This window comes from Haliotis rufescens, unplaced genomic scaffold (assembly GCF_023055435.1).
Source record: "Haliotis rufescens isolate VD_foot unplaced genomic scaffold, xgHalRufe1.0.p SCAF_3, whole genome shotgun sequence".
Lineage (NCBI taxonomy): Eukaryota > Metazoa > Mollusca > Gastropoda > Lepetellida > Haliotidae > Haliotis > Haliotis rufescens.
Window position 1 is genome coordinate 874,844 of NW_025964001.1, and position 16,368 is coordinate 891,211.

Sequence of the window (16,368 nt, forward strand, 5' to 3'; positions counted from 1 at the left end):
AGCAAACACTTTAACCCCGAGGCAACCCGATGATGATGATGATGATATTGATGTTGATGATGGTATTGATGTTATTGTTGATGATGATGATGATGATGATGATGATGATGATGATGGTGGTGGTGATGATAAGTAAATAAGAATAGTTTATATTCCTTCCCCAGGTGTCAAGAGAGTCAAACAAAAAATGATGTAAAACCCCATCCATTCTTTCTGTGGCTGGCAACACCTTCCACAGTGAAGAAATACCTCCTCAATCTGACAGATGTTTACCTGTGTTTCATGTTTATGACTTCCAGAATAGATAGACATGGATGAAAGCCCCAAAAATGATTGTTGTAGAACAGTTATTCCTGAGGAATTCATTGTTTATGTGGTCAGCGGAAACCAGGAACCACTGGCTCTGGTATTGTAGTCATCCCAGCTGGTGAACATGTCTTCCCTAGCTGAATCACCTACTGCCCTATCTACTGTATGCTCCTGCCGACTCCAGTCAGTTTCTGGGAAGCCGAGGCCACATTGGGCCATGTAGACTTGCACAAGTCTCTAAGGCAATAATTATTAGTTTATGTCATAATTTCTTGATTATATAAGTAATAAGAACAAGTTGTCCCTATAAGAGACCTGGCATCCGCATATCTAGACTTGCCTATTATAAGGATAGAATTACTATACACCCATGGACTTATCATTCAGTACAGCCTTGGAGCAAGGCTACGGGCCATGCAATGACGTGCTTCTGATAGCACTCGCTGCCAGAGAAAGTTCTTAAAGTGCAATGGAAACCATGGTATATTTACGTAGTTACTCCCCATTCAGCAGGAGGGGCTCCCTCTAGTGTCAGATCCTGCTTCATTCCTTGGTGTGTCTGGTCGTCTTCCGTCTGTCATGACGTCTGCTTGCTGGATCTACGTTTCTTTCGTTAATTTTTCAGGGTAAGATTTGATTGGATAATGAAAGTGTATGTATGCTTTGTATGGAATTAACTTTAATTTGTGGTTAAGTTATTTCAAGTCAAAATACAATGAGATATCTGAATCATTCCAAGCATTCTGAGATTTCCTATAAGATTATGTGTTATATATCCAGAGGTAATACCAGAACATTCTTCAGCAGGACTGTTCAGTCTGGGTTCAGGAATTACAATTAGATTTTATCTAGAACACTTCTATCACATATAGAGGATGCAGGTGTTTTGGCAGAGATTCCACTGATGCGTCAAACTGTTGCATGTTTGCCAGCGTACCTTGGATGTCATAACATATATACATCCTGGTCTTCATTATAGGATCGGTACATTCTTACAGAAATATGTGGGTTTGTGACCTACACTTGTCAATGGTGGGAATTAAGTGATGTAATGGTCCACCTTATGAAGTGGTTCAGCTTGTACTGCTCTGAGGCAGACCTGCTGTGGCAGGCGGGTGTGTTTTAGCAGGTTGGGTGTTGATGGGGATAAATGTTTCGTCAATCAGAAATCAGTCACACTGACATTTGAAGGTTTGCCAACTACAGTATAATTGGGAGAAAACATTTGAAATCTGTTTGCATAGACATAGAACATCCTGCTGTAGGTGTCAGAAATAAGGTCAAAATATTGGGAGTATAAATTGATTTGTACAGGACCTGTCTTGCTTGCATGATGGTTGTATAATGGCTGGGTGCATCAAGGGTGTTATGAATGGCTGGATGCATTGAGTGGTGTGAATGGGTGAGGTGAATGTGTACAGGTGATGCTCTGATAGTTTGCTTTACTTGGCTTATAGATGGATAGAATCTATTTCATAACAGTTTCACCTGTTATCTCTGTGTTGTGTGTAGTTTATGAAGCATAGAGAGGTTGTCAGGGATGTGTTTATGATATACGAGAGCATGAGAACTGGTTCAAGATTTGGCACATGGAAATAGAACTTGTTTGCTTTTTTACCTTGTCATCATAAAACTGATTATGCTAATTAGGTGAATATACACCACTAAATATTAAACTTTAAAAAGTTTCAGATGTCATTTTGACAGGGTCTTTGAATAACAAATTTGTGTTTGTAGAATCATAGTTAGATGTAAGATTCTCTGTTGTCTGAGAGTAGGACAGTGGGGAGGTCCGGTAGTTGCTTCATGTCACATGTAGGTTTGATTCTCAACATGGATAAGTCAAGTTTCACTTGATTGTCTCTGATGTCCGTGGTGTCAAGTCCCACTCTCACCCACTCTTGCATTGTGTAATATTATCCATCAACATAAAGTGCATTAAATCTTGCTTTTTGCGCATGTACGTTTATCAGTTTTCAATGCTGATGTGTGACTTAAGAAGATATTACTTTATGATGCTTCATTGTGGAAAACAAGATGGTTTGACATCTGTTTTTCAGGACATGACAAATTGAAACAATAGGCTGACTTCAGTGAAGCTTCTGTGTCTGGTTATTATTTCTTACGTTTTTTGTTCATTTTCTTTTATAATTCACAGTATACAAAAGAATGGCATTGTGTATTCATAGCTTTCGGCCATGGGAGCCATGCCAACTTACACTTGTCAGAGTGAGTGAGTGAGTGAGTTGGGTTTAACGCCGCTTTTAACAGTATTTTAATTATATCACGGCGTGTCAGCTTAATGTGGGAGGAAAGCCTGAAGTGATGCAGGTCTCAGACGTTTACCACTTCAGTGAAACCCACGAGCACGGGTATTACACTTGTTAGAGGGGTACACAAAGTATGTGATCTTGATTACCAGTTGTTGGACTTTCATTTTTGTGGAAGCCTTGGTATATTTGTTATATATATAAGAACCTTGGAATTATGGAATATCTGAGCCTCAAATGTTGAAACTCCCTTGCTTGGGACTGACAACACTCATTCACTCGGGACAGATATTCCCTCATTGGTTCTCTAATAAGTGGAGTTCACTTTCATCCTGGACTATGGGCAGCATCTTTTGTATGCCAAGGCAAGCAGTTTTCTATATCCATATTGTATTTGTTTCAGAGTCAGAGTGTGGATAAACGCCATGCAGTTGTGACCTATGATCATTATCTCTGCCGGTTCAAGATAAAGGATTTGAGCACAGCTCATGGGGTAAGTGAAGTGCTGGACGTCTACACAGAATTTGTCCTTTTGATTGCAGGGTTACATTCCATATAATGCCTTGGTAATCTATGATCCTATGTGGAGAAGAACAAAGCATTACTATGTACTTTTTATGTGCTTATCCGGTATTAAATCCACTTCCAGGTGACCAGTTAAATTGATTTATTGCTAGATATGAAGCAACTCTGCTTGTCTCCAACTATGGATAACTCAATTCATCAGAATACTTCTCTAAACTATGGTCTTGTATAGGCACTCTGCTTGTCTCCAACTATGGATAGCTCAATACATCAGAATACTTCTTTACACTATGATCTTGTGTAGACATTCTGCTTGTCTCCAACTATGGATAGCTCAGTACATCAGAATACTTCTCTAAACTATGGTCTTGTATAGGCACTCTCCTTGTCTCCAACTATGGATAGCTCAATACATCAGAATACTTCTCTACTCTGGGGTCTTGTATAAACACGGTGCTGCCTTGGACTATGGATAGCTCAATACATCATGTTTCTATAGGGCAAAAGCCCTAAATAAAGCAAGCCTAGATTTTCCTCAGGTTCAGGATCTCCCATCTCACTGGGGCTCCTTTTCACTTAAAATGGAGTTCTTTGTTTCTGTCAAAATTTTAGATTTTCAAGGACTAAGTGTTAGTCTATTCTCTACACTATGGTTTTGTATAAGCACACTGCTTGCCTCCAACTATGGATAGTTCAATACATCAGAATACTTCTCTACACTGGGGTCTTGTATAAGCACACTGCTTGCCTCCAACTATGGATAGTTCAATACATCAGAATACTTCTCTACACTGGGGTCTTGTATAAGCACTCTGCTTGCCTCCAACTATGGATAGCTCAATACATCAGAATACTTCTCTACACTGTGGTCTTGTATAGGCACTCTGCTTGCCTCCAACTATGGATAGCTCAATACATCAGAATACCTCTCTACACTGTGGTCTTGTATAAACACTGTGCTGCCTTGAACTGTGGATAGCTCAATACATCAGAATACTTCTCTACACTGGTTTTGTGTAGGCGCTCTGCTTGCCTCCGACTATGGATAGCTCAATACCTCAGAATACTCCTCTGCGCTATGGTCATGTGTAGACATTCTGCTTGTCTCCAACTATGGATAGCTCAATACATCAGAATACTTCTCTAAACTGTGGTCAATACATTAGGGTTTGACATGGTCACAAGTTCTACAGTTCATAAATAAGGAAATGTTTTGAGGACTTGTAGTTTCTTGACGCAATGTACACAGTCAACTTTTAGAGATGAATTGTGGACTAGATTGATTTTGGTCATGGTGCCTACCCTGGTATTATTTCATTTATCCAGGATTTATGAGGATTCACTTTTGTTTGTTGGAGAGTAAAACCACACGTTATGAGGCCATATTCCATTTAAAGGATGTCTGTCAGATCCCTCTAGGGTATGCATGAGAGCGTATCTTGAAGCCTTGCTGGGTGACACTCCGTACATAACAGTATATCAGTGTACCCTGAACGTGGAGGTGAGGAAAGTCTGGCTGCCTGACAAGTCTGAACACAGACAGGAACTTTCCTCTGACCCATCTATGTGATAAACACCAAGTAAAGACGATCTTCCTACTGGGGACAGCAAATTGTCTACTTCACGGTGAAAGAGAATGTGACAGGGGGTGTTGTGTGTTAAACCTGTTATTCCACCCTGACAACAATGTGCTAACTGTGGGGACTGGGGAGGCATGGATGGGGTCACAAGATTTGGGTATTTACCATGTAGGGAATACGATCCTTTATGTCATAGGCGATAACTGGTATTAGCTGTACAGGGCCGTGCTGTTTCCGGATTATGGTGTCATTTAATTGACTGTCACAATAACAGGTTTCTGCATATTGTACGGAGCAATTTGTTGAAAGTTTCGTTATTGACTTTCTATGGCGATTCTGGGCAGAATAAGGCTTTTGTATTCCATGTCATATGGTTGAGTGAGTCAGTGAGTATGATTTTATGCAGTTTTTAGCAATATTCCAGTCATATCAAAGCGGGGCACACCAGAAATGGGCTAAACGCATTGTACCCATGTAGGAAATCGAAACCAAGTCTTCAGTATGACGAGTGAACGCTTTAACTTCTAGGCTGCACCACTGCAACCCGTGTCATGAGAACTGACTAGAAAGAGGATTGGGTGGCTGCAATGTGTGATCTGGTTGTCGTCTAGTGGCAGGAATCATTGCTCATGCTATGACCCACTGGTTTTGTCTAGCCAGGAATTGATTACCGTCCATAGTGATGACGCTTTGTGTTGATGAATGTAGTATGGAACAAAAAAAGGTCTTTAACATCATAAAGTCATATACTCGTACCTCATTTCAAATGTAGAATTTTCTGAGGGATACATATATATCCTGTTTGACATATCTTACTATAAACTTTTCAATTGTCCAACTAGCCCTGTGTAATAAATATCACCCTGTTCAAGTATGTGTTTGAAAGTTGTGTTAATCACTCACCTTCCCCAAGTTTCGACTGAAAGTATTTAAACCATGAACCATAACCTTTGTAACAAGAAAACCACTGAAACCAGATATAGACCTTTACATAGGCCTTACATAGGCCTTACATCAGCCTTACATCGGCCTTACATCAGCCTTACATCCGCCTTAGAATGCCTTACATGGACCTTAGATATCACACAAAGAAGCACCAGTATGGCTGGTATATATCAGTCTGTATATCACAGACAAGCACCAGTGTGGCTGGTATATATCAGGCTGTATATCACACAAACAAGCAAGAGTATGGCTGGTATATATCAGGCTGTATATCACACAAACAAGCACCAATATGGCTGGTATATATCAGTCTGTATATCACAGACAAGCACCAGTATGGCTGGTATATATCAGGCTGTATATCACACAAACAAGCACCAGTATGGCTGGTATACATCAGTCTGTATATCACAGACAAGCACCAGTATGGCTGATATATATCAGGCTGTATATTACACAAACAAGAACCAATATAGCTGGTTTATATCAGTCTGTATATCACACAAACAAACACCAGAATGGCTGGTATATATCAAGTTGTATATCACACAAGCAAGCACCAGTATGGCTGGTATATATCAGGCTGTATATCCCAGATATATTACCACCCTGGTATACGGACAGTGTTGGTTATAACATCTTGTATAAACCATGTCAGGTTTCTCGGGGAGCCTGTCTCTGCAATATAAAGCCTGTTCCTTTATGTCTTGAAATGACAGTGGGAGATTTATCAGTTCAGAGAGTAAATCTTCACAAATTACTATCTTTCATAGGACTGTTTTTTCTTAGAACCCTGAAATTACAGGAAGATGACTCATATTATAGGATTGCAAATATGTGGTTGGTTCAATCACGTGGTATCAGAATCAGACTATTGCTTTCTCTAGATGCGTTTCTTTTAGTAAAGACAAAGATGGGTAATTTACAGGATAAAGATATTTTTGGCATTTGTAACTGAAGTTTGGCAATAAAATTGTCTTGATCATATCTGTATCATGTATTTTGGTATCCATCAGGATATTTGGAACAACACAAGATTGCTTTACATTTCATGAATAATTCCCTGTGTTATGTTAAAGCAGACATTGGTGTTGTGCTGGGAGAGGTTTAATAGATAAGTAATAACCAGTGGATAAAAGTAGGATATTTCACATTTCTATTTTACAAAGAATTTTCAAAGTGTTTCTCTTTTCACTGCAAATATTCAAAGTAAAATAAGCAAGTTTGTAATTCAATCTTCCAAGGTAAATAGATTTTGTTTTAAAAGCATTGTCATGTGTACCTGAAAATAGTGGACGTTATTCGATATTGTGAAAATAAACATCAGTCCCCCATGGCTGACAAGGTGCACGGTGCCTGCTGTTGTTCAGGTACATTGTAACGCTACCTGTCGGCTCTGCGCCAAATACTTCACACTGGTGTTCCCATATGACTCATAGCTTATATCTGAAAACTAGAAATATTCCAAAAAAAATAGATTGTGAAGAAGAATTCTATTCCTGTGATTATCCTACCTCTATTACATTATAGCCATTAAGCCTGTGTGTTGGCCATCATTATTTTGTGAAGATGAATTCCATATTTCTGTCCCATTTGAAAAAGTATTTATTAATTTCTTTGAAATAATCAATGTCACCACTTTGTCTAAATTTGAAACCTGTATTCTGTGGATTGGTGGTGATATTGATAGCAAATTTCACTTTTAAGTGTGAATAATTGATGACAAGTTAAATGCCAGCCCTCACTCCATGCGTGTTACATTATTGATATCCAAATTCAACAATAGCCTTCAAAAGTGTTCAATATGGCAGATTATAGACCGGGCAATATATTATATATAACCCACTTGTCAGTGGTGTAGCTGACCAGCTGTGAGCGTGTGCCGATAGGTTATCACTTTCTAATCAGCCCTGATGATGTCATATAGGCATGACTGGGTAGTGTGAACATATGACTCCCGCGCTTGCAGGAGTTCCGCGGCAGTGGAATATTGTCAACAGTACAGCATGATGGAGGAGGACACCAGGAAATTTTGGCAACTTGTAAGTTTGGAACTTTGTTTATGAACCTTGAAATGGATGCTGTATAATGCATGTATTGATCATGATGCCTCTTTCCTTGTCAACTGGTTTCATGATTTGCTATTGACATTTTCCTGGTTGTGACAGGCCATTGTAACTGTTTGTAGACATGCATCTCCATACATTGCAAAGTCAGAACTGTGAGGCAAGTCAACAGTTGTCATTCATAATCAACTAGCCGGGAGAAGGACATAAAAGGAATATGTGTTTAAAAGCATAATTTACATGTGCTAATATTGATGTTATCAGTTTGTGAATGGTCTCGTGTGTTTACGAGCAACACTTGCAAAGTACAACTTGACATTTCAAAGCTTATAATCATATTTTCACATGTAGGTAAGTCATTGTGACCTTGTAGCAGGTAGAACTAGAATGTTCACACGAGTGTAGGCCTGTGTGATGTGTGTGATGTGTGCAGCCTGTGTGTGTTGTCACTGGGATCACCCTGCCCACCGGTCACTACACATTACTATAAGCCTTGTGGTTGTGGGACACGACCAGTGGAGGAAACGACACAGAGGTTAACCTTGTGCCTGTAGTCACATGTACATGTAACAGGCACGAGAGCGAGAGGATGTCAAGAGTAGAAATGTTTGTTTTCTACTTCATGTCAATCATAAATAAATATGTTAATACATATGTATAGACAAAATTGTTTTTGGGTAAAACTGAAAATGAAAGTTCAAAGTTATCAAATTCTTTATCAAGTGTTTTACCTCTTTTGGTTTTCTTTTTTACTTTTGCAAAATTCAGTACAAACTCATTCAGCTAAATTAGGAATGTGATTATTTATTGAATAGTGTCCTAAATTGGTGAATTTTGAAGAATAGATTTCCTTTTCTGCATTGTTGTGAAATAAACTGTCTGTGTGAAAATATAGGAGAGTCTTTGAAATTAAAGTCTGTCGTCAGATAATGTGGCTGTGTCAAGGCAGGTAGAGGCGAATAGGTGCAGGGGAAGATGTAGGGTCCACAGGAGAAGATGATGATCAGGGGAAATAATGGATGTAACTAACACATGGAGGGGGAATAATAGCCGTAACACATGAAGTGGACAATCCATGGTCCATCCAGGCACATTCTGTGTTGATTCTCCATACCTGCGTGTGATCTGGATAGATGAGAGAACAGAGGCACCGATATAACCTGGGACAGACAATATTGAAACCAGAACTGGACCTACGTGATGTGATCTCCATTGACAAGACGTCGGCCGCGGATACAATGCAACTAGTCATATGGAAAAAGATGTCAATCACACCATTGTGAGGCCTTATAATGATGTCCCATATTGCCTTCCATACCTGAGAGGTATCAGTGTAGTCGATTAGCTCTACGGGTTATGCAGTACAGGTGTATCCTAGGTGGGCTGACTCGGGACTGTTTATACACTGTTACGCTGTGGTTATGATAGCAGGATTAGAGTGCTGACTTACAGGTGATTTATGATTGTTTATGATCTTCGTTATGTATTGACCATATGATATGCTGTAATTTGACATGTAGATTACTTGTCTTATATTTATAGATTACAGTCTCTTATATATCAGTTGCTGTATTTAGTTAAATGAACTTATATCTGATATACTTTATGTATATCAATACATATAGTTTCACAAATACTTTTAATTATCTGCTCATCATCGGGTCTCCTGGTGCTAACCGTTCATTATTCAGTCTGATATCAGAGTGTTATAGCAGGCGTAGTCGATGCTGTGACATCAGGTCTCCTGGTGCTAACCAGTCTTTATTATCCCCCGCCGCGCGAAAGCGCGAAGCGGGGGATATAGTATTCACGACCGTCCGTACGTACGTCCGTACGTCCGTACATCCGTCCGTACGTCCCACCTGTTTGTTGCCGCGATATCTCAAGAACTAAACACTGGATTGTCTTCATATTTGGAACTATGGTGTATATACAGACTCCGCAGACACCAGTCGGTTTTGGTGACCTTGATCCCATTTTCAAGGTCACAGCAGGCAAATCTGCTTTTGGAGTTGGAAAACGGTGTTGCCGCGATATCTCAAGAACTAAACACTGGATTGTCTTCATATTTGGAACTATGGTGTATATACAGACTCCGCAGACACCAGTCGGTTTTGGTGACCTTGATCCCATTTTCAAGGTCACAGCAGGCAAATCTGCTTTTGGAGTTGGAAAACGGTGTTGCCGCGATATCTCAAGAACTAAACACTGGATTGTCTTCATATTTGGAACTATGGTGTATATACAGACACCGCAGACACCAGTCGGTTTTGGTGACCTTGACCCCATTTTCAAGGTCACAGCAGGCAAATCTGTTTTTGGAGTTGGAAAACGGTGTTGCCACAATATCTCAAGAACTAATCGCTGGATTGTCTTCATATTTGGTACTATGGTGTACAGGCGGGGGATATTTCGTCACTCTGTGACAAATACTTGTTCAGTCTGATTTTATAGTATTATAGCAGGCGGAGTTGATGCTGTGACATCAGGTCTCCTGGTGCTGACCATTCTTTATTCAGTCTGATTTTATAGTATTATAGCAGGCGGAGTCGATGCTGTGACAGCAGGTCTCCTGGTGCTGACCATTCTTTATACAGTCTGATATCAGAGTGTTATAGCAGGTGTCATGTCCTGACATTTTGGCATGAGAGTGCTTTATATACCAGATTGTTATAGCAGCAATAGTCGATGCAGTGACATGAGTCTGAGTTTCTGGGTCCTCTATTTATTAGAGTATCATAGAAGCAGTCCTCAATGTGATGACTTGACCATCTGAAAAACTGGGTCCTTATCTGTGTATATACTGTAAACAGGGAATTTTTTGCGACTGTTTTATTATTGTGAGTTTTGCAAACGAGACTCAATCGCAAAAATTAAAAACGCAAAAATAAGTATAAATAATACACACATACTTTATTCATGGCAACACGTCATCAAATGTTGAAATCATCAACCAGAACCACAAGTTACTCTATAAGTTAAAAACACAAATGAATGCAGAATGGTCACACAATACATCACAAATGACAGTGTAAACAGACCAATTAGTGTCACTGTTGCCTCACAGTAATCCTGCCTTCTTCCAACCTCGCTTGATTGCGTCAGTGTCCTTTGCAATTTTGTTCACAAAGGAAACAAGTCATCTTGCGTGAATTGGTTTCATGACACTGATCTTCAAATCCACATTGTCACTTCTCTTATCAACACGGCAACTTGCAAAAATATCACGTCGCAGTATTGTCTTTGGTGTGGTATTCGCAATGTTTAAACGGCACAGAAATAAAGCTGTTTACAGTATTTAATCAGCAGTACTATAGCAGTAGTAGTCAATGCTGTGACATAACTGTTTCATTATATCAAGTTGTCACAGCAGCAGCACCTCATGAATGGGCAGGAAGTTGCCCTGAATCGTTGTTTCATGTCCTCATGTTCTTCCAACTTCTAAATGCATCTTGAAGACTTTGCAGCAGTCAATGACGACAACACCACTTTGCTCCCAAAAGTGGTCCCCAGCAACCTATGTTGGTTGTGAGAGGCGACTTTATGGATCGGGCAGCCAGACTTGGTGACTTGGTTGATTGTGTTTCATTGTACCCCAACAGCATAATATCGATCACTGGATTATCTGGACCAGACCAGAATATTGCTGAGTGCAGTGTCAAACAACAAACAAATAAACCACATTGGTATGGTAATTATGATTTTTTTAAACATGTTTATTGACAAACTCCTTCCAGACTTAAAGACAAGAATGCTACATCGTAGGTTTAGGGTAACAGTGTGTGAGATCAGCAGGTTAGCTGTGTGTTCCAGGACATTGTATATCTCTCTAGAGCTGGACCACGTAGTGGCTTTATTTTAGTCTCCAAGGGGCGGGGGACGTGTGTCATGACTGAGACCTGTTTGAACAAACAGGTTGATAATACAGGTAGGTGTTTTGTCTCCCTTGTATATCCCTGTCTGGATGGAAAGTACACAAATCAATACAAATTGGAATTCCCGGCTGGGGTCAAGTGTAGGTTTATTGTGTTGGGAGGAGAGCGTGAGAAGCCTTATCTTGACCAACCCTGGTAATAGTGCTGGATACTGACTTCATTCATCTTCATGACATTTACCTTGTAGCACCCACAGTTAATCACTGGTTGACAGGCAGGGAGGGAGTATAAGACGTAACGCACCTGCTCTGGAAGTCAGGGTGGATAATTGCTTGTATAATTTATGGAGTATTGTAGGGAGATGTCTGCTATAGGACATATGGACATATACTCCAGCTGTTCGGGAAATATTGATTGTTAATGGATTTTCAATGTAATCTGATGAAAAACCCTTTTATATTACATTCAAAATGAAACAAATGTGATAACATTTACATTTAAACTATAGGATCTATCCAACTTCAGTTTAGTTGTTTTGAATCATATGCTCATGTTATATATTAAGGGGGTTCTCAGGTTCATGGGGTTTTCTGTGTAGTATTTTGATACAGGGACCCATTCAATGTTAACATTATTGGATATGTCAAGCCCCTTGATGTTCATTGTAATATTTGAACTCGGATCTGCCATATCTAAATCAGCCCCCAGTTGGTGGGGATGTGTGTAGCTGATCACAGACTCCATACCTTGTTTGACCTTTCACAGCAACAGCTGTTGGAGGAGGTGTTGTGGTCAGTTCAACATGGGTCAGGGAGATGACCATCTGATGGGGTCGATTAGTTCCATGTTTTAACAGGATCGGTTGACCATTTAAATACCAGGTTGTGAAGGTTTTATTCTAATGTGGTGTAGATACATGGGAAGAATCTGTGGCAGCTCATTTGGCCAACAGTAGCTTCACTGCTATGCAAGATGTGAGAGCTGGAGATGACTTGTACAACTATTTATCACTGTAGGGGCACCTGTTGAAAGCAGCTGCTGCAGCAATTAGTCTCAGGAATTGAACATGGGACATTACTTTCTTTACTGTTATCAAATCAGTTATCTATTTGGCTGAATAATATATAATTTTATGAAGAATTCAAGTTTATCAATACACTGTCAAAAGTGTTGTATCTCTTATTGACCCGAACCTCGTGTTTGTTTGCGAAATGTTTGTAAGATGCATGGCAATGTTTATTGGAAATGGGTGTCTTTGAGGTTTTCTGGTATAGTATTTTAATGCATGGACCTCCTTAATCTTAAACTGTTAACATCAGTTCACTGTATGGTAGCTGAAGTACTGTGGTGCAGAGAGAGCTTGTGTGCCCCCAGTTCCCTGTATGATAGCTGTGTGAGGGTTTATTATTGCAATGACTGGTGATGAGGGTGATTATTGCCATGTCTCAGGGAGATAGGAACCAGCTGATACAAGCTGATAGAGAGGCATCACTTTCAGGAACTTGCTGCCCATTGGCGCTGTGATCGGCACCAGGGCAAGATGTACTGAACCATCTCCCAACTGGGTGTCCCAGGAACGTGATGATGCGTAGAGATGACTGTTGATGTTGTTCTGGGAGTCCTAGTTCCTCTGTGAACACAGTTCGGGAGGATCTGAAGATTCAGTGCACTTTGTTGTAATCATGCAATTGTTTCATGGCCACGTGATGGCATCATGTTTTGAAGATCCTCTATGTCAGCTTTGACGGATGGAGATATGATACAGATTACTCATCTCAGCCACCTGGAAACTTCAGAGTAACACCAGGTAAATGCATCAAAAGATGTTTGCATGGAATTTGTTTATGTCATGAAAATACATTGAATGATTTTATCACTCCACGTTAGTTTCCCAAGGCATTCTGTTTGGTAGGGCCCTGGGCACTATGTACATAAACTGACTTGAGATGTAAGCTGTTTGATGTCTGGACTGTGATTGTCTCCCCTGAGTCAGTTATGGGAGCTGTTTGTCTGGAAAACCACAAGATTGATCATCTTTGAATGATCATTGATTGATCATGAAGGAGAATCAGAAAATCTTGTGTTTCTTTTTCAGTGTCATTCATATAATAAACAATGAATATAATCATAAAATTTCCCAGATTATATCATCTTACACATGATGGACATATTAGAGTAATAGAGACCTTGAACCATTGTCACACGAATGAGTAACCTCATGATGATGATTCTAGACATTTTACAAGGGCTTCCGGCGAAGACGATTTTGCACTTGATAAAAATACCAGCATCTTCGATTAAGATTTCATGACCAATTCCGGGGATGGAAACTGAAACCAGTCAGTCACACATGAAATCAGTTAATAAGATCGGCACTTTTGATTGTTTACATCACACAGATTCTGAGACAAACATGTACATGGTGATATGAGTTATATACACTCTGTCTTGAAGTGTTGAGTCACAGAGTGAGGTGACTGTGTGTCTCACAGGGTTTATGTGTTACCAGGGTCTCCTCTCAGGTAGAAACAGGCCAGGCAAAGCCCTGTAGCTGTCACCAGCAGAGATGACAGGTGGTGTACACAGACACTTCTCACAGTCACCGAGGGAGATCCGAGCACATCACACCAGAGCTCTTACAAAACCTCCTTTGTTACGTTCCTGTTCTCCCTGTGTGTTTTGTGCTGTTATCTTATCTTTTAGGACTGTTGTTTTCACAATACAATCAGAAACATTGTATACCACATTTGGAGTTTATGTTGGAACCAGACTGCTTGACTTGGTATCATGACAAATCCATGCATATTTGTAATGTTATATGTGCGAAGCTGTGAGCAACAAAATGTTCCTTGTATTCCCATCATGCAGCTGTTTACGCCATGTTTTAATTTTACAATACAGAGTTTGGGTTGATGGTTATCACACACACCTTCCCCAGTAGAATAAAGTGACATGCCTTTTTTAGTAGAAGGTGTTTCCCGTTTCTTAAGGATGGAGCATGGGATGAGGTGACTGACTGCAAGAAAATGTTTGCCCAAATAGAACACGAGGTGACAGTGGTACTCAGTGAGTTTCTGAACAGTGAAGATTCGGGGAGGAATAGATCTTCAGCAACCCATGATTTTCATAAAAAGCGACTATGCTTGTCGTAAGGGGCAACTAATGGGATCGGGTGGTCAGGCTCGCTGACTTGGTTGATGCACGTCATCGTATCCCAATTGCGTGGATCAATGCTCACGATGTCAATTACTAGATTGTCTGATCCAGACTCAATTATTTACAGATTGACATCATATAGCTGGAATATTGCTGAGTTTGGCTTTAAACAACAAACAAACAAACTATAAGTTTCTTTTGCAGAGTTGTGTCTCTTGTTTGCCAAGATCTGTCAGTTTGGGTTCAAATCAATGATTTTGATCCTCAGTCTGTCAGAACCAAAACGTATGTATGTGGGTTTCACCAGAGTAATAAATTGCAATGTGTGTATTACTTCAGTCTTTTCTCCCTTAAGCTGACATAAGAATAATTGAAATACTTTTCTTGGCAGGTTACACACAACTCTATCATTGTTGTGCCAGCTCCCAGATTGCTAACGGAGCACTAAACCCATTTTACTTACTCACTCACTCTTCAAACACAAGTTGATATTTATGGTGTAGCCTTCATCACCTACCACAGCACTAGACCCATCTCACTCACTCACTCTCCAACCACAGGTTAATAAAGACGTAGCCTTCATCACCTACCACAGCACTAAACCCACTCACTCGCTCACTGTCCAAACACAAGTTGATAAAGATGTAGCCTTCATCGCCCACCATAGCACTAAACCCATCTCACTCACTCACTCACTCTCCAAACACAAGTTGATAAAGATGTAGCCTTCATCACCTACTACAGCACTAAACCCATCTCACTCACTCACTCTCCAAACACAAGTTAATAAAGATGTAGCCTTCATCACCTACCACAGCACTTAACCCACTCACTCACTCACTCACTCACTCACTCTCCAAACACAAGTTAATAAAGACATAGCCTTCATCACCTACCACAGCACTAGACCCATCTCACTCACTCACTCTCCAAACACAAGTTGATAAAGATGTAGCCTTTATCACCTACTACAGCACTAAACCCATCTCACTCACTCATTCTCCAAACACAAGTTGATGAAGATGTAGCCTTTATCACCTACTACAGCACTAAACCCATCTCACTCACTCACTCTCCAAACACAAGTTGATAAAGATGTAGCCTTCATCACCTACTACAGCACTAAACCCATCTCACTCACTCACTCTCCAAACACAAGTTGATGAAGATGTAGCCTTTATCACCTACTACAGCACTAAACCCATCTCACTCACTCACTCTCCAAACACAAGTTGATAAAGATGTAGCCTTCATCACCTACTACAGCACTAAACCCATCTCGCTCACTCACTGTCCAAACACAAGTTAATAAAGACGTAGCCTTCATCACCTACTACAGCACTAAACCCATCTCACTCACTCACTCTCCAAACACAAGTTGATGAAGATGTAGCCTTCATCACCTACCACAGCACTAGACCCATCTCACTCACTCACTCTCCAAACACAAGTTAATAAAGATGTAGCCTTCATCACCTACCACAGCACTAAACCCATCTCACTCACTCACTCACTCACTGTCCAAACACAAGATGACTAAGATAATGTAGCCTTCACCACAATCTCAGCATCGTTGATCCAATTACTCATGGTCCATGCTTCAAAGTGTACCTCAGTTTACCAACTCCCCCTGGCACAATCA

The 16,368-nt window shown here is 40.2% G+C and overlaps 1 protein-coding gene across 9 annotated transcripts in view; it reads left to right on the forward strand.

Moving 5' to 3' along the window:
* Positions 1-16,368, forward strand: part of LOC124140720 (centrosomal protein of 170 kDa-like) — a 182,767-nt gene that overhangs the window by 76,159 nt on the left and 90,240 nt on the right. For 7 of the 9 annotated variants that reach the window (XM_046508427.2, XM_046508423.2, XM_046508428.2 and 4 more), the window contains one exon: positions 2,983-3,072. In XM_046508427.2, coding sequence (XP_046364383.2) covers positions 2,983-3,072 — 90 coding nt within the window. Of the gene's footprint in view, positions 1-790; positions 936-2,982; positions 3,073-7,623; positions 7,672-16,368 lie in introns of those variants that run through there. The other 2 variants (XM_046508430.2, XM_046508429.2) reach the window with 2 other exon arrangements.